This window comes from Schistocerca nitens, chromosome 4 (assembly GCF_023898315.1).
Source record: "Schistocerca nitens isolate TAMUIC-IGC-003100 chromosome 4, iqSchNite1.1, whole genome shotgun sequence".
In the NCBI taxonomy this organism is placed as follows: domain Eukaryota; kingdom Metazoa; phylum Arthropoda; class Insecta; order Orthoptera; family Acrididae; genus Schistocerca; species Schistocerca nitens.
This window is the reverse complement of record NC_064617.1, coordinates 227,488,194-227,509,717: the sequence shown is the minus strand read 5'-3', so window position 1 is coordinate 227,509,717 and position 21,524 is coordinate 227,488,194. Positions and strand designations below refer to the sequence as shown.

The following is a 21,524-nucleotide window of genomic DNA, read 5'->3' as shown; positions in this document are numbered from 1 at the left end:
TTACTCGTTGCACCGTACTCTGACATGCACCAACACATGCAACATCTGTGCGTATGTGGACTGCTGCCAACACCACCGTGCGACGACTGCAGGTCAAATGCACCGCACGGTCATATCCCGAGGTGATTTAAACCCGCAAACCGCCCACCAGAGTGTTGTTTCACCATGTATCAGCATTATCCTTAATTTATGAGCATGAGTGTAGGGGTGTTAACTGTGGTGCTCCACTGTTGCCTACCAGGGTTTATCGACATCTGTATGAAATCGCGCGTCGCAGATCCACCTTGTGCAACGATCAGCACGGTCCCCACGTGGAGCAGCCCCTGTAGAGTGCGAACCCTGAAACTGGAGATTTGAGTGTGACCCGAACTTCAACCTCATTTTACATCCAAACGGAACATTTCCGTACATGGATTCCTTACGAAAACTCTACCCACTAAGTCCTCTCTACACCCCACGAAGCCTGTACAGGCTGTATAAAATATTTTGTAGCGTATTGTTTATCGCGCTGCAGGATTTATGAAACACTTTGTAGCGTATTATTTATCGCGCTGCAGCGAAGCAATAGGACATTTTTGTGTGTCAAACTGATATATTTTAGCAGGAAAAGCTATTCTTCCCATAGGAAAACGACTCACCTGGTTCATCTAGTTATTCCGTTGCAACAGTGCCGACAGATGAAGCAGTTTGTCTCCACCCGTGTCACACGAACGGGAGAGAAATTCATATTGTTGGCGTGCCAGTCTTATCGCTGTAAGCAACCATCTGTCAGTTTCCTCACTTTTTACAAGTACTGGTTATCAGCAACTGAGACGTGCAGTAATGTCAGTATTTCAGATAGATGCACCTAACTAAATTCTTCACAGATAAGAATGCTCCACATAGCCATTGTTATACGTTATCTAACGCTGTCGACATGAAGAGTGCTGCCACATCAGCACCGTTGCGTGATGTGCACTACTTACTCGCACACAAAATGCTGACATTCCTGATTATCGTTAACACGAAGTGCTTCACGAGTAACAATATCTGCAAGTTTATCCAGCTGTCTGGTTAGGCTGCGGAAAAGCTGCATCATGAAGTATTGTTTCCATTACTCACTTGTAAGCAACTATGGCGCAAAAACTTTTTACACAACTTAGTAGAGGATATCTACACAGTTTGACTATTCGACGTTTACCGAAAATCAAACGACAGGCAGATTACGCTGAATGGACTCGAAACGTTATGTACCACTTTTCACACAAATCAGTATTTACGGAACTGCTACAGTTTTTCTGTAGCTCACAAATGACAAGCCGGAAGAATATAAAAAGAACTAATTCATACACGAAATGATCATATTGCAACATCGAACTGGTGTCAAATAGAAAGACTTCCAGTAAGTGACTGAACAACCCGTGACTGGGTCTTTAGGTTGGATTGGATTGTTTTGAGGGAGGAGATCAGACAGCGAGGTCATCGGTCTCATCGGATGAGGGAAGGACGGGGAAGGAAGTCGGCCGTGCCCTTTCAAAGGAACCATCCCGGCATTTGCCTGGAGCGATTTAGGGAAATCACGGAAAACCTATATCAGGATGGACGGACGCTGGATTGAACCGTCGTCCTCCCGAATGCGAGTCCAGTGTGCTAGCCACTGTTCCACCTTGCTCTCTGTTCAAAATGGCTCTGAGCACTATGCGACTTAACTTCTGAGGTTATCAGTCGCCTAGAACTTAGAACTAATTAAACCTAACTAACCTAAGGACATCACAAACATCCATGCCCGAGGCAGGATTCGAACCCGCGACCGTAGCGGTCGCTCTGTCCCAGACTGTAGCACCTAGAACCGCACGGCCACTCCGGCCGGCAGAGTAGTTCGGTGTGACTGGGTCTCCCGGCCGATAGTGATATACGGTCTCTTCATTTCATGGAGGAAATGTGGCATATTTTTACTCTTGCCTTTTTGCCGCGTATTACTAAATGAACCAGGACGTCTCCTGCATAGCTGTTTATTTCTACATGCATTCGCTGCTGCCAGTTCTGGTCATACGAGACTACCGAAAATCATTCCTATGAACGTTAATCTCTGACGTAAAATGGTGACTAAAGAAGCGAGAAAAGTGAAACAGGAATTTCGACAGCAGATTATATGTACTTGCCGCAGCCGACGTTTCCATAAGCATGGATAAGTCACCCTGAATAATGTCTTTCAAATTGGAAAAGCTCTGGAGTAGAAAACTTCCAACCCTACAGTGAGGTACAGATACGCGGTCGATATCTCAGGCGTGTGGAATCGTAGTGAGGACTACCTCAAATACCTGAACAACCTAGATCCCAGCATTTAATATCAAAGGAGATCCTGGACATGTTATTCACTGTTTTCTAAACCTCAGCCTTCCGACTGGTTTAATTCGGCCCAGCCCTCCACAAATCCCTTTCTTGTGCTAACCTCTTCATCTCAGAGTAGCACATCTCAGAGTAGCACATCACCCGATATCCTCTATTATTTTTGCATGTATTCCAGCCTCTGTCTTCACCTAGCGTTTCCATCCTCCATAGCTGTCGCTAGTAGCACGCAACTTACTCCTTAATGTTTTAACCCATGTTCTATCATCTGGTCTCTTCCTCTTGTCACTGTTTCCCATATGTTCCTATTCTTCGCCGATTCTGAAGAGAACCTACAAAGTCTGATAGTATGACTCCAAACACATATTCTACGCACTGACGTGAATAATCATTTGGTTCCTCTCTAGAAATTCCGAAGGAATATTATCCATCCCTTCAGCGTTATTTTATCGCAAGTTTACCAAAGCTCTGTTAAACTCTGATTCTAATAATGGATCCCCTAGGTCTGCCGTAGCGACTAATGTTTTTCCTCTATTGGACAGTTCCTCCCCATCGTAGAGGCCTTCAGTGTACTCTTTCGCCTATTTGTTCTCCCCTCTGTGTTTATCCATGGAATTCACATTGCACTCTTAATGCTGACACCGTCGTTTTTAATTCTATCGGAAGTTGTTTTGGCTTTTTTATATGATGAATCAGTTTTTCCGATGACCATTTCTTTTTCGATTTCTTCACTTTCTTCTTGCAACCATTTCGCCTTGGCTTTCCTGCTTTTTCCATTTATTTCATTCTTCAGTGACATATATTCCTGTATTCCGTCTTTTCCCGAACACTTGTATACTTCCTTCTGCTGTCGAACAAGTGAAGTATCTCTTCCTGCTTTTTCCATTTATTTCATTCTTCAGTGACATATATTCCTGTATTCCGTCTTTTTCCGCACACTTGTATACTTCCTTCCGCTGTCGAACAAGTGAAGTATCTCTTCTGCTAACCGAGGTTTCTCAGTGATCCCCCTTGTACCTATGTTTGTCTATCAAAATTCATTAATTGTTCTTTCTAGAGATGTTCATTTCTCTTCTACTGAACTGCCTATAGTGGAGTTCATTATCGCAGTATCTATCTCCTTAGAGAAATTCACACGCTTTTCATTATTCCTCAGTACTTCAGTATTGCACTTCCTTCGACATTAATTCTTCCCGGCGATTCCCTAAAACTTTCGTCTAACTTTCGTCATTAATAAATTGTGATCCAAGTATATTTTTGCTCCTGGATAGGTTTTATAATCCACCACCTGACTGCGGAATCTCTGTCTAACCATGATGTAATACAGTTGGAATTTTCCGAAGTCTTTGCGTCATTTCCAAGTGTGACTCCTCTTCTTGTGATTTTTTAATATTGCGGATTACTTGCTAGAATTTTTTGCAGAACTGAGGCAATCATTCTCGTCTGTCATTCTCTCTTATTCCTATTATGGGGCCCATACACTAACACTTTCTTCTGTCCCTGCCAGTACTAAAATGTTTCAGGCCACCATGATATTACACTACTGTCCGTTAAAATCACTACACCAAGAAGAAATGCAGATGATAAACGGGTATTCATTGGACAAATATATTATACTAGAACTGACATGTGATTACATTTTCACGCAATTTGGGTGCATAGATCCTGAGAAATCAGTACCCAAAACAATCACCTCCGGCCGTAATAACGGAGTTGATACGCCTGGGCATTGAGTCGAACAGAGCTTGGATGGCGTGTACAGGTACAGCTGCCCATGCAGCTTCAACACGACACCACAGTTCATCAAGAGTAGTGACTGGCGTATTGTGACGAGCCTGTTGCTCGGCCACCATTGGCCATACGTTTTCAATTGGTGAGAGATGTGGAGAAAGTGCTGGCCAGGGCAGCAGTCGAACATTTTCTGTATCCAGAAAGGACCGTACAGGACCTGCAACATGCGGTCGTTCATTATCCTGCTGAAATATATGGTTTCGCAGGGATCTAATGAAGGGTAGAGCCAAGGGGCGTAACACATCTGAAATGTAACGTCCACTGTTCAAAGTGCCGTCAATGCAAACAAGAGGTGACCGAGACGTGTAACCAATGGCACCCCATACCATCACGCCGGGTGATACGCCAGTATGGCGATGGCGAATACGCGATGTCGCCAAACACGAATGCGACCATCATGATGCTGTAAACAGATCCTGGATTCATCCGAAAAAATGACGTTTTGCCATTCGTGCTCCCAGGTTCGTCGTTGAGTACAGCGTCAAGGGTAACCGCAACCATGGTCTCCGAGCTGATAGTCCATGGTGCTACAAACGTCGTCGACCTGTTCGTGCAGATGGCTGTTGTCTTGCAAACGTCCCCATCTGTTGACTCAGGGATCGAGACGTGGCTGCACGATCCGTTACAGCCATGCGGATAAGATGCCTGTCATTCGACTGCTAGTGATACGAGGCCGTTGGGATCCAGCACGTCGTTCCGTATTACCCTCCTGAACCCACCGATTCCATATTCTGCTAACAGTCATTGGATCTCGACCAACGCGAGCAGCAATGTCGCGATACGATAAACCGCAATCGCGATAGGCTACAATCCGACCTTTATCAAAGTCGGAAACGTCATGGTGCGCATTTTCCCTCCCTACACAAGGCATCACAACAACGTTTCACCAGATAACACCGGTCAACTGCTGTTTGTGTATGAGAAACCGGTTGGAAACTTTCCTCATGTCAGCACGTTGTAGGTGTCGCCACCGGCGCCAACCTTGTGTGAATGCTCTGAAAAGCTAATCATTTGCAAATCACAGGATCTTCTTCCTGTCGGTTAAATTTCGCGTCTGTAGCACGTCACCTTCGTGGTGCAATTTTAATGGCCAGTAGCGTAGATTATGATCTCCTTTTACACACTGCATTACCCGTTCGATATTCTCAAATACTTCCTCTACGTCTTCCTGTTGTGACGTCAGCATGTGTACCTGAACGATTGTTGTGGACGTTTGTTTGCTGTCGATTCTATTGAGAACAATCCTATCACTGTACTGTTCACAGTAACTTACTGTCTGCCTTACCTTCCTAATCATAACGAATCGTATTCCAGTTATACCATTTTCTGTTGCTGTTGATATTACCGTATATTAATCTGAGTAGAATTCTCCATCTTCTTTCCATTTCACATAATTGACACTCACTAAATCTAGACTGAGCCTTTGCATTTCCATTTTCAGATTGTCTAGCGTCTCTAACATGTTCAAACTTCTGACATTCCACGACCCAACTCATGAAATGTCACCCTTTCGTTGGTTATTCAATGTTTCTCTCGTGGTTACCTTCCCTTTGGAAGTATGCTCCCTCGCATCGGAATGGTAAATTGATCGGGAAATTTTTACCAATTGAGCGATTATCATAACAATATTCCAATTACGGGCCACATGTCCTGTGGACACACAGTGCGCTGTCTCTAATGGCCTCAATATCGACGGGTGTTGAAACCTAAACTTCCTCCCTTCCCTATACTAATTGTGTACCTTCAATGCAGTGTTTCCCATTGCCTTATGCATCCTCAGCCGATGATAATTTCTGTTTCTTCCGTTGTTTAGGGGAAATTTCCCACCATAAGCGCAAGAGGGTGTTCTCAATGTATCTCCTTTTCTCTGCTCTCTTTGACAAAGCCAATGGCAGAATGAGGGTGACTCCATATGGCGGAAGTCTTCGGCAGCCATTACTGATATGACTAAATTTAAACAGCGATTTGGTTCGAACCCAAGAGCTAGAAAGTTTTGATTACAGTAACCTGAACCATTACACGAGAAAGAAGCTGGCATAACTGAATCAATCATTACTCAAACTCTCTAATCTTTGTATGAGTCAGACTAGAGGCACGATCGAAAGTCCATCGCAAAGAGTGGCTCCCATAATCTCGACCCGATCTGTGGGACAACAGTAATATTGCTATGCAAACTAACATCGAGCAAAGTCACACACTACTAGAAAAAAAAGGCCGTGAAAAATTATATTGTCGTAAATCTGTAGGTTGTATGACAGAATATTAGACAAGAACGGCGTAACGATATTACACCAATCGATGAAGATGCTCAGCGAGGACTATTTCCACTGTCCACGACTTTGGGAATATGCCGTGTAACATGTACCTGTGGAAAAGGTTTTGTTGTAGGAAAAGCTATTGAAACCAGGATCTCGGAACATAAATCAAGTTGTAGCTTAGAACTCATGGAGAAATTTAGTTTTTTTGCAGGAGGGGTGGGGGAGGGGAGCTGTTCTAATCCGCATTATGCAAAACACGACGTATTTCTTTTCTGTTTCCCTAGACATTAGTCACACCTTTATGGGTCTCGATTTATTTCTGTGAGTTATCATACAAAGTACATTAAGAGACGCTCTGGTAAAGCAGTAAATTTTAGTGTTACGCTAGTATTTGATGCGAAAAGGAACTGAAACACATTTATTCAGGTCTGAGAAGACCTGCTGTCACCACAGTAAAACCTGTGCCTAGTACCGTGCAGGATCTGGAAGCTGTACAATAAGCCAACAAGGTCGGTGCAGTGTCCAAATGGGGAATGCGGCTAGGATTGTCACACCTGTAAGTCTTGCTTCTAATCTCTTATTACGAACAGAGCTCAGTTTCCCATAGAAGAATTTTGAGGTCACAAAGCGTCGAAGATATTCTAGGAAGCCGGCGCTCAGTCACAATATTCACCGAACTAGATTCCATTGACGTTCTGAATGTCATGATTCTAATCTTTTAGCCGAAAATCGGTTCAGACTCAAAGTTGCACTTAACACCAAACATCGTTAATTATTTGTTGGATATTTCCAGTCTCTTTCTTCTACGCATTATTTTGCTCCCAAGGTAACATAATTCCTTCACCTTTTCTATTACTTCGTCCCCAGTTTAATTCATCACTAATCTCATTTCTGGTAATCTTTATTACTTTCGTTTTTCTGAGGTTTTCTCTCAGCCCACATTCTGTATGATTGGACTGCTCATCTCCCTTACTGATCCTATAAATCTTCCTCACTTTCACTGACGATAGCAATGCCATCAGGAAATCATATAATCAGTACCCTTCCCTACCCGCAACATTCTTTATTTCCAACATTACTTCTTCATGGACAGTTCGAACACTAGGGGAGCAAGAGTGAATCCTTGCTTTAAGACATTCTTAATCTGAGAATTTTTTTCTTGGGCGTACATTCTTATTTGGTCGTATTGGCATGCTGAGAACACATATTCAAGCGTCACGTACGTTGTCCGGAGAGGCAGATGCTCTTGTGCTCGTTGCGAAAACATGTAAAAAGGTCGCTTGGGGATATTTCGTCGATATTGTGAAACGGTATGTCCGTAGTTACCGTTGCACATTGGCCCTAGTCACCAATTTCATAGATGATGACGACGATCCTCATAAAACCATTCTGTTGAAGCTGTGGGGGGATGACGGCAACAATGGCTGTTTGTTAGCCAGAAGTGAATGGCTCAGAGCGCTCGAGAACCCGCTCAACACATTCGAGAACTGCATCTAACATTGCAAAAGTGTAGAGAGAATGTATTTGCAGAAGATCTCAGTGTTCTTGTAAACAGTGTCACAACTCGATGCTGGTTGTGTGCTGCTGCACGTCACCGGAAACATACTGTGGCATCCATCTAGGACTGACAGTACTTGTCGCTGTACGATACAGTTCAGTTTTCTTCTTGAAGGAAAAATTTCATCCACATTGTGTAAATAAAGTCGATGTGATCTCTAGATGTTCATTTTATCCTTTGGTTACTCTTTACTACACTGCCTACTTAGAACACTACTGGCCATTAAAATTGTTACACCACGAAGATGTCGCGCTACAAACGCGAAATTTAACCGGCAAGAAGAAAATGCTGTGATATCCCAATGATTAGCGTTTCCGACTTTGATAACGGTCGGATTGTAGCCTATCGCGACTGCGGTTTATCGCATCGCGACATTGCTGCTCGCGTTGGTCGAGATCCAATGACTGTTAGCAGAATATGGAATCGGTGGGTTCAGGATGGTAATACGGAACGCCGTGCTGGATCCCAACGGCCTCCTATCACCAGCAGTAGAGATGACAGGCATCTTATTCGCATGGCTGCAACGGATCGTACAACCACCTCTCGATCCCTGAGTCAACAGATGGGGACGTTTGCAAGACAACAGCCATCTGGACGAACAGTTCGACGACTTTTGCAGCACCATGGACTATCAGCTCGGAGACCATGGTTGCGGTTACCCTTGACGCTGCATCACAGACAGGAGAGCCTGCGGTGGTGTACTCAACGACGAACCTGGGAGCACGAATGGCAAAACGTCATTTTTTCGGATGAATCCAGGATCTGTTTACAGCATCATGATGGTCGCATCCGTGTTTGGCGACATCGCGTATTCGCCATCGCCATACTGGCGTATCACCCGGCGTGATGGTATGGGGTGCCATTGGTTACACGTCTCGGTCACCTCTTGTTCGCATTGACGGCACTTTGAACAGTGGACGTTACATTTCAGATGTGTTACGCCCCTTGGCTCTACCCTTCATTAGATCCCTGCGAAACCATATATTTCAGCAGGATAATGAACGACCGCATGTTGCAGGTACTGTACGGGCCTTTCTGGATACAGAAAATGTTCGACTGCTGCCCTGGCCAGCACATTCTCCAGATCTCTCCAATAGAACACGTCTGGTCAATGGTGGCCGAGCAACTGGCTCGTCACACTACGCCAGTCACTACTCTTGATGAACTGTGGTATCGTGTTGAAGCTGCATGGGTAGCTGTACCTGTATGCGCCATCCAAGCTCTGTATGACTCAATGCCCAGGCTTATCAAGGCCGTTATTCTGGGTACTGATTTCTCAGGATCTATGCACTCCAATTGCGTCAAATGTAATCACATGTCAGTTCTAGTACAATATATTTGTCCATGAATACCCGTTTATCATCTGCATTTCTTCTTGGTGTAGCAATTTTAATGGCCAGTAGTGTAATTCCGTAGCATAGTTCAAACTCTACATTACCTTTTCCAGAAGAATGCCCGCCGCCCCTCTATTTAAACCTACATGAAAAGTAGAACAAGTCTCGTTGAGATAGACATAAGTGTTAGGACTGTGCGAAAGGCTACTATATACTCGAGGACGGTCAGCTTCATCTATCCGTCTAGAGTGATTTCCATATGATTACTTTTTGGTGTATAATGTGATCCCCAATCAGCAGTTTCTTATATCCTCAACTCCTGTGAATATACGTACCTTACCCAATAAGTTTTGCCCAGGGTTGCAAAACCAAGGGTCCATATTGCGTCTGATATGACTTTAAAATAGTGAATAACAATCAGAAAATGTACGTCATTTTTGTTTATAATATTATTAATCTCCAGAAAAATAAAAGCATATTTCTCTTTCATGGCAATATGACCGAAAACGACGTTGGTACAATACCGTCAATCGCAAAAGAACTTAGGATATTCCACCAAAAACTCTCACATCAAACCACCACTTGTTCCACTCTGCTATTAATCCCACAAGTGGTTGTAGCTGCCCGCCTTCAGTTGGGAAAACTAATTTTATAACGCTGGCTTGTGGTGTCACTCTTATTAGTGAATCAAACCCTACATCGCAAATACACTATGTCTTTTGGCTCTATTTATCATTTATATAATTTCAAATGACGCACAAGGCTAGTTATAAGCGTCATTGACGCATCGAAATAAAATTCTGTGACCTGCGAGTTCTCTTAGCGTCCAAGTCATGTTTGTAATACAGTAATTGAACCAAATTCAAGTGAGGAAGGAAACCGCTATAAAACTGCCAACGTAAAAACTGAACACAATGTGACTGTTTGTGTATCAAAATATTGAACATGTTACTAGTAGATTACAAATCTTGACTCGTATTCTGACACGCAAATTGTCTTCATATAAATCAATGCATGTTATAATTAGTTACTAATAACTAAAACATTCCCATTTAGATGAAACAAGTTATCTGTATAGAGGTTGTTTGACCTCGTATTTCGACTAAGATACCTCAGATACTTCAAAATTATTTATAAAGTATCCAAGAAATAAGTTTTAATATCGTATAAGGTTTGGTGAGGTTGATTCCCAGAATCTACCCCCCCCCCCCCCCCCCACAAAGCCTGCTACGTGACTGATAATAAGACATAATTCTGACTTTCTGTAAATATTCGTAATGTTGAGCATAATTTCTAAAATAGAAACTAAATCTAAGTTATAAGCTGAAAGCTGATAAACTAAAAATAATTTTAAAAAATTGATGGTAGGAGAGTTGGATAATTTCAAACCATTTTAAGTAATATTAAATCAAAACAAACTTTTATTACATGAAAAACAGGGAGCGTTCTGTCATAAGCAATAAATTAGATATAGATACAACTGGCAACTGATATTAGACTGACAAAAATAGCTAAAAATTCGGCAGAATTTCCTTACAACCCGTTGTAACCGTTCACGATGGAAGTACGCTTAGTGAGACATACAGAGGGTGTGTTAACGTTATGCTATAGGGTGAGTCCTTAAATGGTATATTGGGGATAACTCCGTGCTGTGGGTCACAACTGTGAATAAGGGCGGCAACGAATGATCACAGTACATCAGTGATCGTGGGATTAATATGAAAACCGAACAACAGTGGGTAAAACGTACAAATTTACGTAGATTCAATAGCAACAGACGAATTACATACAGCTATGTCAGCACTAACAACGGTACCTTAAAGACTGACCATTTTCGATTTTCCTCACTCTTATTTGAGTTTAAGATGTAGTCTACAGACATTAATGTCCTGAAGCACTATTATCCGGTTCTTGAAAATCTTGACTTGTTAAGAATAAAAAGATTCCATCCCAATCAACCGAATCGTCCATATGTGGAAAACGTTCTAATCTCTTAATGATGCGGTCGCAGGTTCAGTAGAAGCATATTTACACATTAATATCTGAATTCAGTATTTATTATCAAACGGAGATGTTAAATAACAATTATTGACTTGAATTACAATTTCTTAATCAAAATAGCATTTTCATCTTTAATTATTAATCAGATGAGAAAGAGACTATTGATAACAAACTAAAATTTTCTTCAAATATGGGGCAGGTCAAACAGAAAATAAAACATTTCTTATATCTACATATTATTAAAATGCAAACATAACATAAAAACAAACATATTGTGTTACCAAAAATATTTACTTCATTAAAAATACTTGTATTTTCAAGCAATTAATATTTAAAACATGTTATTTTGATGAAATAATTATGATTCATATTAACGTTTGTTATTTAACATTTCAATATCACTATAAATATTGAATTTAAATAAAAATTGGTATACGTATAGCGGAAACTGAACCAGAGACCTAGTGACACAAGACTAGACGGCTACGCACTCGCCTTAGGGCGATTGCGGTACCGAAATCGAAATATTTTATATTTAACAGCGCTCTCAATCTTCAAAATTTTAACCTCGATATTTTTTGGGCGTATTCGAAAATAGCATCGTATTGTTTTAGCAGATTGATGTCTGCACACTGTATGGAGAAACCCGAAGAGGGCCAGTCCGAAGGCGCCCTTGAGAGAAATAAAGAGGCATGGGGATGTGCTGACATTAATATTGAGTGGTACTCTTGACGCAATATCCTTTGAATCTATAGTAATACTACAGAAAATTACTGATTACGGTATATATAATTAATCTGGAATGAAATTTTCACTCTACAGCGGAGTGTGCGCTGATATGAAACTTCCTGGCAGATTAAAACTGTGTGCCGGACCGAGACTCGAACTCCTTTCTTTCAGGAGTGCTAGTTCTGCAAGGTTCTCAGGAGAGCTTCTGTAAAGTTTGGAAGGTAGGAGACGAGGAACTGGCAGAAGTAAAGCTGTGAGGACGGGACGTGAGTCGTGCTTGGGTGGCTCAGTTGGTAGAGCACTTGCCTGCGAAAGGCAAAGGTCCCGAGTTCGAGTCTCGGTCCGGCACACAGTTTTAATCTGCCAGGAAGTTTTACAATTAATCTGGTTGGACAGAACATGATCCACAATAATGAGCAACACCTGTCTGTGGAAGCAGCAATCCAGTACAATCAAAAATCTCGACATCAGAAATAAAGGTGATATCATTTATAGAACGTAAATTAGTTAAGACTAAAATTTTCATTGCTAAAGAAGCAGTAGACCAAGCGCCAAAATTTTTTTGTGTTCCGTATGGTGTAATTTGGACATCAAATGATGATGTGGCTACAATGTTACAGTAAGTGATGTATCATTGTGGCAAAATCAAATGGCGTTTTAAAAACAGCTAAAGACATATAATTTTTAAATTACATACGTTAATGGCACTATCTAAAGTGAAGACGTGAAATTTGTGAGAGCAGTAGCTAACTATTAATTGCTTGATAAGAAGATAAAGTAAGATATCAGGAACAAATAAAATGTATTTATTCCAAATGAAGAAATAGTGATGTACAGGTACGTATAACGAGAATGCAAGAAACCAAACGGACTAAGTCACTGCTGTAATATCAGCCGAAACAAGCAAAAACGGAAAATCAGCCCACGAAAGAAAACTTGGATAGCACAAAAAACATAAGGAGGAAGCAAACCAGAAGCGGTTTAATGCATGATGATGATGATGATGATAATGGTAATGTCGCCCGCGGTAGTGGGTCTAGAGAAATATCCACAGATCTGCCGGGATGTTGGCACTATCACCTTGCTCTGCATTCTACAGCATGGTGTGACAGACAGGGCAGATTGCTATCCTTCATTAATGCAACATGTGTTGCTCTCATCCCCTCAGAAGCTAAGAACACTGAATAACCTGAAGCTACCTGGGCTCAACAGGTTTGCCCAACTTGGAATTTTTGGCTGGACCTAAATTTAGGATATATGGGTGCCACCACCACTGAGTGCTTTGTCACGTGGAGTGCTCTTCAGTCTTATAACTGCTGGCTGATAGCTGGAGACACTCGTCTCAGGAGTGTTCATCCGACCTTAGAAGGCCAAATTTTGCGAATTGCAAATCGTGGTGTCTGTGTTTGCAAGCAGATATTGGATCGTCCAGACTGGACTTGATGATTACCTTTGGATAAACATGAGGATTATTATGGTATGTTGGTTTGGACCCATGAGATCCCTTTAGAGCCCACAGAGTTTTTGTGACACGGGTGTGGTTTAAAGTGGAAGAATGATAAAATTCAACAAGTACACACACACACTAAACTCACGTTTTCTGTATTAAAATATTCTATAAAAAATATAAATTCACTGTAATGTTGGAAAACAATACAGCAGATAAATGTAGATGGCCAATCCCCAGACTGTAGAAGAATGAGCCAAACCCTATGAAATTCACTAAAGTAAACAATGACCTTAGTATAAAACTGATCAGGCTTTCGTGGCCACATCTTAACGTGTTTCCCGTTGTTGCTCGTCTCTGTATTTTCGACTGACAGTCGTTCATAGTGGTTTTGCAAACGTTTCGACAGCACGAGTGAAAATCATTGGTAATACCAGTCATGGAGGCTGAATGCTTAACAGTAGTAAACATTTGTGTTACTGTAACCCCGGAAATGGCAGTAACTGACTGTCGACCAAAGATACCAAAAAGAGTACTACCTTAAGCTGGAATCTAGACACTGTCCAAAATTGTAAAAGTTATATCTCACTCATTACATTGTCAGCAAACATAGGTAACATGTACCAACCTAAATGTGATTCGAACCTCTCACCAAAACATACGAGGGTGAGTCAAATGAAAACCTTAAATTTGTAATAACAAATCGAAATTTCGCGCCGTTATTCTGTAAGTTGGTAAGCGTGCAACAAACAGCGTGCAGAATGGCCTGTAGGTGGCAGCATAGTGCAGATGCACACATACCGACCCAGTATCAGTGTAAAGATGGCCGCTCCACTTCAAATTCAAAATGGTTCAAATGGCTCTGAGCACTATGGGACTCAACTGCTGTGGTCATAAGTCCCCTAGAACTTAGAACTACTTAAACCTAACTAACATAAGGACATCACACACACCCATGCCCGAGGCAGGATTCGAACCTGCGACCGTAGCAGCCCCGCGGTTCCGGACTGCAGCGCCAGAACCGCACGGCCACCGCGGCCGGCGCCGCTCCACTTGCGACTTGCAACAGGGAAGAACAGCGTTCTGTTGTTCGGTTTTTGCGTAGTGAAGGTGTGAAACTTATTGAAATTCATCGATGAATGAAGGTTCAGTACGGTGATGCATGTTTGTTACAGCAGCAAGTCTACGAATGGAGTAGGAAGTTCCCAAATGGTGTGACTTCACTGGAAGATGCTCCTCGTCCAGGTCAAGCACAACGAGTTGTGACTCCACAGAACACTGCAGCAGTTGAAGCCATACTGAAGGAAAACCGCCGAGTGACACTGAATGACAGTGCAGCAAGTTTACAGATTAGTCATGGGTCAGCACGCCACATTGTGCATGATGTGTTCCAAAGTGTCTGCAAGATGGGTGCCACGTCAGCTGATTCCTGAAATGAGAGAACGACGTCTTGATGCTTGTGAAGAACTTGTGCGGCGCTTTGAAGGTGATGGCTTCCTTCCAAGAGCCGTTACTGGGGACGAAACCTGATTTCACTTCCACCAGCCGGAAACGAAGAGAGCGAGCAAGGAATTGGCGCCATTCCTCATCACCAAAACCAAAGAAGTTTCGAACAGAACCGTCAGCAGGGAAGGTTATGACTCTCTTTTGGGACGAGAAAGGCGTCATTTTGGAGCATTACATGCCTAGAGGGACCAATGTCACCAGTGCATCATACACAGATCTCCTACAAAATCATCTGCGGCCTGCAATCAAATCAAAGCGACGTGGATTGCTGTCAGCAGGCGTCCTTTTGCAACATGACAATGCAAGGCCCCACACTGCCCGTACAACAGTTGCAACAATCACAGACCTGCATTTTGAGCGTCTTCCTGATCGACCATACTCACCAGACCTTGCCCCAAGTGATTTCCATATCTTTTGGACCACTGAAAGACGCAATGGGAAGAAAGAAGTTCCGTTCTGAAGAAGAGTGCATGTGTGGTTGCGCGGACTACCAAAGGAATTTTTGCAGTTTGTAAGTGCTGGAGGACTTGCATTGAGCGTGGGGGAGATTATATTGAAAAGTGATACAGCTTTGCACCGCTTCTGCACAATAAATAATATTTTAAAAAATATTTAAGGTTTTCACTTGACTCACCCTCGTAAAAATGTGGTGTATAATGATTTGTTAGTCACAGGTATCACAGACTTGGATGGATTGGGCAGCCTACGAAGCGATGCATTAGGGGCAGTGTCCAATTTGGAGGCGGGTCACGGTTACCTTCACCACGCTGAAGAGAACGGTAACTGGCTTCACCAGCAACAGGTTTCCGATCTTCACTGGCAGCCACTCATCTCGCAGTTGCATGGATCTCTAATTCAACAGCGAGATGCCAGCCTTCAGAGGACTTTTGCATACAGCTGATGGGGCAGCTGGTGGTCATATGACGCTCGATTGAAGTTTGAATCGGTATTACGCGTTACTCCTACAGACTGCTGGCTGCTGATGTTGCGTGTCGGTGTGTCGGCAGGGCTTCTACGTGTTCCTGTACGCGGGCAGCATGCTGTTCCTGCTGCTGCTGTACTGCTGCCTGCTCAAGGAGCGGGCCCTCGACTCGGTGGTGCAGAGCCACCAGGCCGAGAGCGGCGGCCGCCGCCGCAAGATATCCGCCACCGCGTCGGCGCCGCGCTCCCGCTACGGCAGCTTCTACCTGCGCATGGGCGCCGTCGGTCAGTAGCCTAACCTCTCTGCAGCTCTTACTGCCTACCTGCACACTAGCACCGTCAATCAGTATCCCAATCTCTCTATGGCACTTACCGCCTAGTTGCACATGGGCACCATTGGTTAGTAGCCTGGCCTCTCCAATGCTCTTACTGCCTAGCTGCCCGAGGATACCGTGGTCAGCAACCTAACGTCTCTACAGCTCTTACTGCCTCCTTGGACATGGGCATCTCTCTTTTGGTCTTACTGCTTAACAGTATAGGCACCTATAGAGCGTAGAAAAATATCCGCTGCCACTCACAACAAAACGTTATTTATTTGTCACACGAACGGTTTCGGGCTTGCGCCCATCCTCAGGTGTTTATACAGTCATGTACATGTTTATACTGTTGGAGATCACTGTATAAATACAAAAAAAATATTGTTTGCTGTTGACTACACAGATACAAGTGGGACAATTGTAAGTGGTAAGGCAGCATTTGACGAAAATATATCTCTACTTACGTAAAGATGAAGCACCATTATTACAGTTAGGCTGTGGTGACAGTTTTGCCATTCGACAGCATCCACTATGGATAAAATTCATTTGGCATTCGGCGAGGTCTGCGAAGTTGAGCAGAAGAAAGAAATGAATTAGTTCTTCAAATCATGTGTATGATTCTGCATCTAGTGATTAAAAACGTTTTCCATTGCGATAGCAGCAAATCTGAATGGGTAGCTAATGTTGAAACTCTTCAGTGTAAGTCTACTAGTAGCAAAGTATTTTAGATAATGAAATGTATTAAGAATTCAGTTGGAAATTAAAATAAATATTGCTTTTGTTCAACAAATTTGTGTATTTCTTGTTATAGCTGAGAAATATCTTTAGTGGTACGATTGGTAATATAAGAGGTACAATTTAGAACACCTAATTATAAATTGTACCAATTTGTACCTCTCCAAGTATTGTGTTATATCGCTTAAACTGGAGAAAATTTGCCTTCAAAACTTTCGGCACAATGCCATTCGACAGCATACACTATGGATAAAATTCATTTGGCAAAACTATCACCACAGCGTAAATGTAATAATGGTGCTTCATCATTATGTAAGTACACATAGGTTTTCGCCAAATGCTACCTTAACACTTACAATTGTCCCGCTTGTATCTGTGTAGTCACCAGCAAATAATTTTTTTTTTGTATTTATACAGTGATCTCCAAGAGTATAAACATGTACATGAATGTATAAACACCGGTCGTGTGACAAATAAATAACCTCTTACAGTGATTGGTAGCGGATATTTTTCTACACCCTATAAAGGAACAGTCACGGAGTTCGACAGCATCCACTATGGATAAAATTCAGATAGGCACCTAGCCTCTCTGCACTTCTTAGTGCCTGTGCATGGGAGCTGTTGGTCTCTCAAAAGCTCGTAGTTATTGTGGTGTCACCGCCAGACACCACACTTGCTAGGTGGTAGCTTAAATCGGCCGCGGTCCATTAGTACATGTCGGACCCGCGTGTCGCCACTGTGTGATCGTAGACCGAGCGCCACCACACGGCAGGTCGCGAGAGACGTACTAGGACTCGCCCCAGTTGTACGACGACGTTGCTAGCGACTACACTGACGAAGCCTTTCTCTCATTTGCCGAGAGACAGTTAGAATAGCCTTCAGCTAAGTTAATGGCTACGACCTAGCAAGGCGCCATTAACCATTTGTAACGTTGCATGTACCTCAAGATAGAGTCTCACTTGTATCATCCAGAATGCTGTATACCAAAGGACAATATAAAAGTTAAGTGTTCTAGTAGCTACGTTCTTTTCTTTATCACATTCATTACGAATCCTGTTCCAGACTTAACGCCAGACGGCGTGAGTTGACGCGTGCCCTTTCGGCTACTTCACTGTGGACTGGCTGCCTTAACAGTCCACTACAGTTATCACCTGTGCATGGACACCATCTGTCAGTATCCTACACTGTCTACGGCTCTAGCTGCCTCCCTGTGCATGGATGTCATTGGGCAGTAACCTAACCTCTCTAAAGGCTCCTACTGCCAACAGATTGGAAGTAATTTTGAATGAACCTTCAGACATGTATAGGTGTCTTACAACTTTCGGATCTGAATTATTCAAATGGTAGATGAGCCAACACACAGTATTTTGTAATGAAGGACTAATTGTCAGAGAGAAATCTTCACTTTTTATTCGTATAAACAACTTACACCCTACGCAACAGTAGCCATTCTTTGGTTTCTTTTATGGTTCGACAGCAGCCAGGTTTGCATAACAAACTGTGGCCTTGGTACGGTCTGTTTCTGCGAAAAAGAGATTCTTCTTAGATTACTCCCCCCCCCCCCCACCCAAAAAAAAAAAAAATCGGTTCGTAGATTTGTGGGGTCATACATGAGCTATTGTTTTGTAAGGTGTTTTGTTATAACTGAAAGTCAGGCTAAAATATTTTTGATCTATTGTGATCTTCCTGCTCCACTAGTGAAAGATAAGTGGTTTCAGAAACCTTAATAGTTTGTCAGCTGCAACAACATGATATTTCTTTCTAAAAGTGGTTGTTGAACTTATGAAAATCATTCATTCTCCTCTGTGATTTGATTATCCGTTAATATTTCTCTAGAACATTTTGCGAGTATTCAAAGCAAATTTAGAACAATGAATTCATTACGTCTCAGATCCAAACAGACGAACAGCACACAATTCCCATTTACTTATCGCTTAGTTAACCACTACTATACTTCCAAACAAGTTTTGTACTGCTGTCAGAATGTCCATCAATAGTATTTTAAGTTCTCTTCTTTACAGTAGATGTTCAGCCCTTGTGTCATCTCCCTTGGTAGGTCATTGGTACATTACATCACTGTAGCCCATAAAGAACAAATGCATTGTTAATATGGTGTAATACATTTGTGATCCATTCCGTCAATTTATTTCGTTATTTTTGTAAAATGCCTCATTAGAATTTGAAGGTTTAACTTCTATACAAGATACGTGATTGACTAAACTAAATATAACGAATTATAAGCATTAAGCACTTTGGTGATTTTTACTGAACTCTATATATACTCAGTCCGAACAGGTCTGAGAAGGCCCAACGGTACTGACGGGCCGCAGTGTCATCCTCAGTTTATAGGGGTAACAGGACGTGGATATGAAAGGACGTGTGGTCACCACACGACTGCCCTGGTCGTTGTCTGTTTCCGAGATCGGAGCCGCTACTTCTCAATCGGATCTCAATCGGCCTTATAAGGGCTTGCCAACCCCGCTTGCGAAAAGATCTCGGCAGACCCGGACAGTCGCTCATCCAAGTGTTACCCAAGCCCAGCAGCACTTATTTTCTAAGATCTGACAGGAATCGGTGTTACCAGTGTGGCAAGGCCGTTGGCGAAATCTAATATACATTATATGAATGTACTACTGATAATGTCTTGCCCATTCTCTCAGACACCTGTGCCGGATGTTTTGAAAGCAAATTTTTTCCACTTTAAGCGATACAATACAATACTTGGAGAGGTACCAAGTGGCACAATTTATAATTAGGCGTTCTAAATTATAACACTTATATTCCAAATCGTACTACTAAGGATTTTTCTCAGCTATAGCAACAAATACACAAATTTGTTGAACATAAGCAATACTTATTTTAATTTCCAACTGAACTCTTAATACATTTCATTATCTAAAATACTAGGCTACTTGTAGACTTACACTGAAGAGTTTCAACATTAGCTACCCATTTAGATTCGCTGCTATCACAATGAAACAGGTTTTTCTTCACACGTACTTTCGTGCACTAGGTGCAGAATCATACACAAGATCTGAAGGATTAATTCATTTCTTTCTTCTGCCCAACTTTGCAGACCTTGTAGAATAAGCTTGAAGACACACTTAGACTTCTGGTTTTGTCAGTTTCAATTTTGTTCCTCTTACTTTTGTTCTCAAATTCTTTAACAAGGAGAAACTCCTTGTAAGGACTACCTGTGATCTCAATAGCAGATGATATTGTTCTGCTCCTTTTTCGTTTCTGTAGAGCTAGTACATGGTAGATATCTTTTGGGCCTACTGATACTCCCCTACTACAGGTTTGTTTTGTAGCTATTGAAGGAGTCAGAGGTGGATAAGTTCCAATAGTTCGTCGTGATGTTCCTGTGATTCCTTACCTTGTAAGTCTATACATTTCTTTTTCCTCATTTCTAGCTTCGGATTCTTGTATGGATCTAGTCACCAAGAAATTCGAATCCTCAAAAATATCTTTGTCCAAAGCCCACATTCCTGTTTCAGAGAAGCTCCTGATAGCAGTTTGTACGATCATAGCACTGCCTTTTGACTTGTCTGACTAATATTGATGTCAGGGTTTCGCAAAGCCATTTGTCGGCGGATTGGCTGTGATAAGGTGGATGTGGCTTAAAAAATGCAGCGTCTACTGACTGAAACCTATGAGTGCTGTGTGGAAGTGGGCAAAGCAGGGTTAAACCATTATTAAAATTGTATCTGTATTGAATAGAATTGGAGAGAAGAGGAGTTTGTGGCACGACTTGACTAGAAGAAGGGTGTGGTTGGTAGGGGATATTCAGAGACATCAATGGATGACCAATTTCGTATTGGAGGGAAGCGTGGAGGGTAAAAATCGTAGAGGGAGACCAAGAGATAAATACACCAAACACATTCAGAAAGATGTAGGTTGTAGTAGGTGCTGGGAGATGAAGTAGCTTGCACAGGATAGAGTAGCGTGGAGAGCTGCGTCAAACCAGTCTTTGGACTCAAGACGACAACAACAACACATCTAGAAGACTTTTGTATGTATTGTATGTACGACTGACGTTATTAACACCTTTCCATTAGAACGGAAACTTAAAATTACGAGGAAGTGCTGCATTTATTCAAAAAACAATTCACTAGTTACCCCACCACTATCTGAAATAGCAAATTTGGTACCATCTTTCAAATAATCGGGGCCGGCCGGTGTGGCCGTGCGGTTAAAGGCACTTCAATCTGGAACCGCGTGACCGCTACGGTCGCAGGTTCGAATCCTGCCTCGGGCATGGATGAGTGTGATGTCCTTAGGTTAGTTAGGTTTAATTAGTTCTAAGTTCTAGGCGACTGATGACCTCAGAAGTTAAGTCGCATAGTGCTCAGAGCCATTTAAATAATCGGAAATCGTTTCCTTCTAAACTACAAACGCGTGTGGTATTTGCCCCCCTTTCTGCACTAGCTGTAGTCCCCACTTGACACAATGACCTTTTGATGTTTATGTACTGCGGATAGGCTGGTGTTGTCCATGTTGAATGTCTGCATAAAAAACCATGTTTGGAGACTAAACAGAAAGATCTTGAAAAAATTTCATGAAAGACTCTTTGCTAAACCCAAATGTTCTAGATGCCAA

The 21,524-nt window shown here is 42.3% G+C and overlaps 1 protein-coding gene across 1 annotated transcript in view; it reads left to right on the top strand.

Moving 5' to 3' along the window:
- LOC126253082 (proton channel OtopLc-like) overlaps window positions 1–21,524 on the top strand; it is a 153,818-nt gene that overhangs the window by 55,098 nt on the left and 77,196 nt on the right. The window contains exon 4 of the mRNA XM_049954181.1: window positions 15,960–16,158. Within this exon, the coding sequence (XP_049810138.1) occupies window positions 15,960–16,158 (199 nt within the window). The remainder of the gene's footprint in view (window positions 1–15,959; window positions 16,159–21,524) is intronic.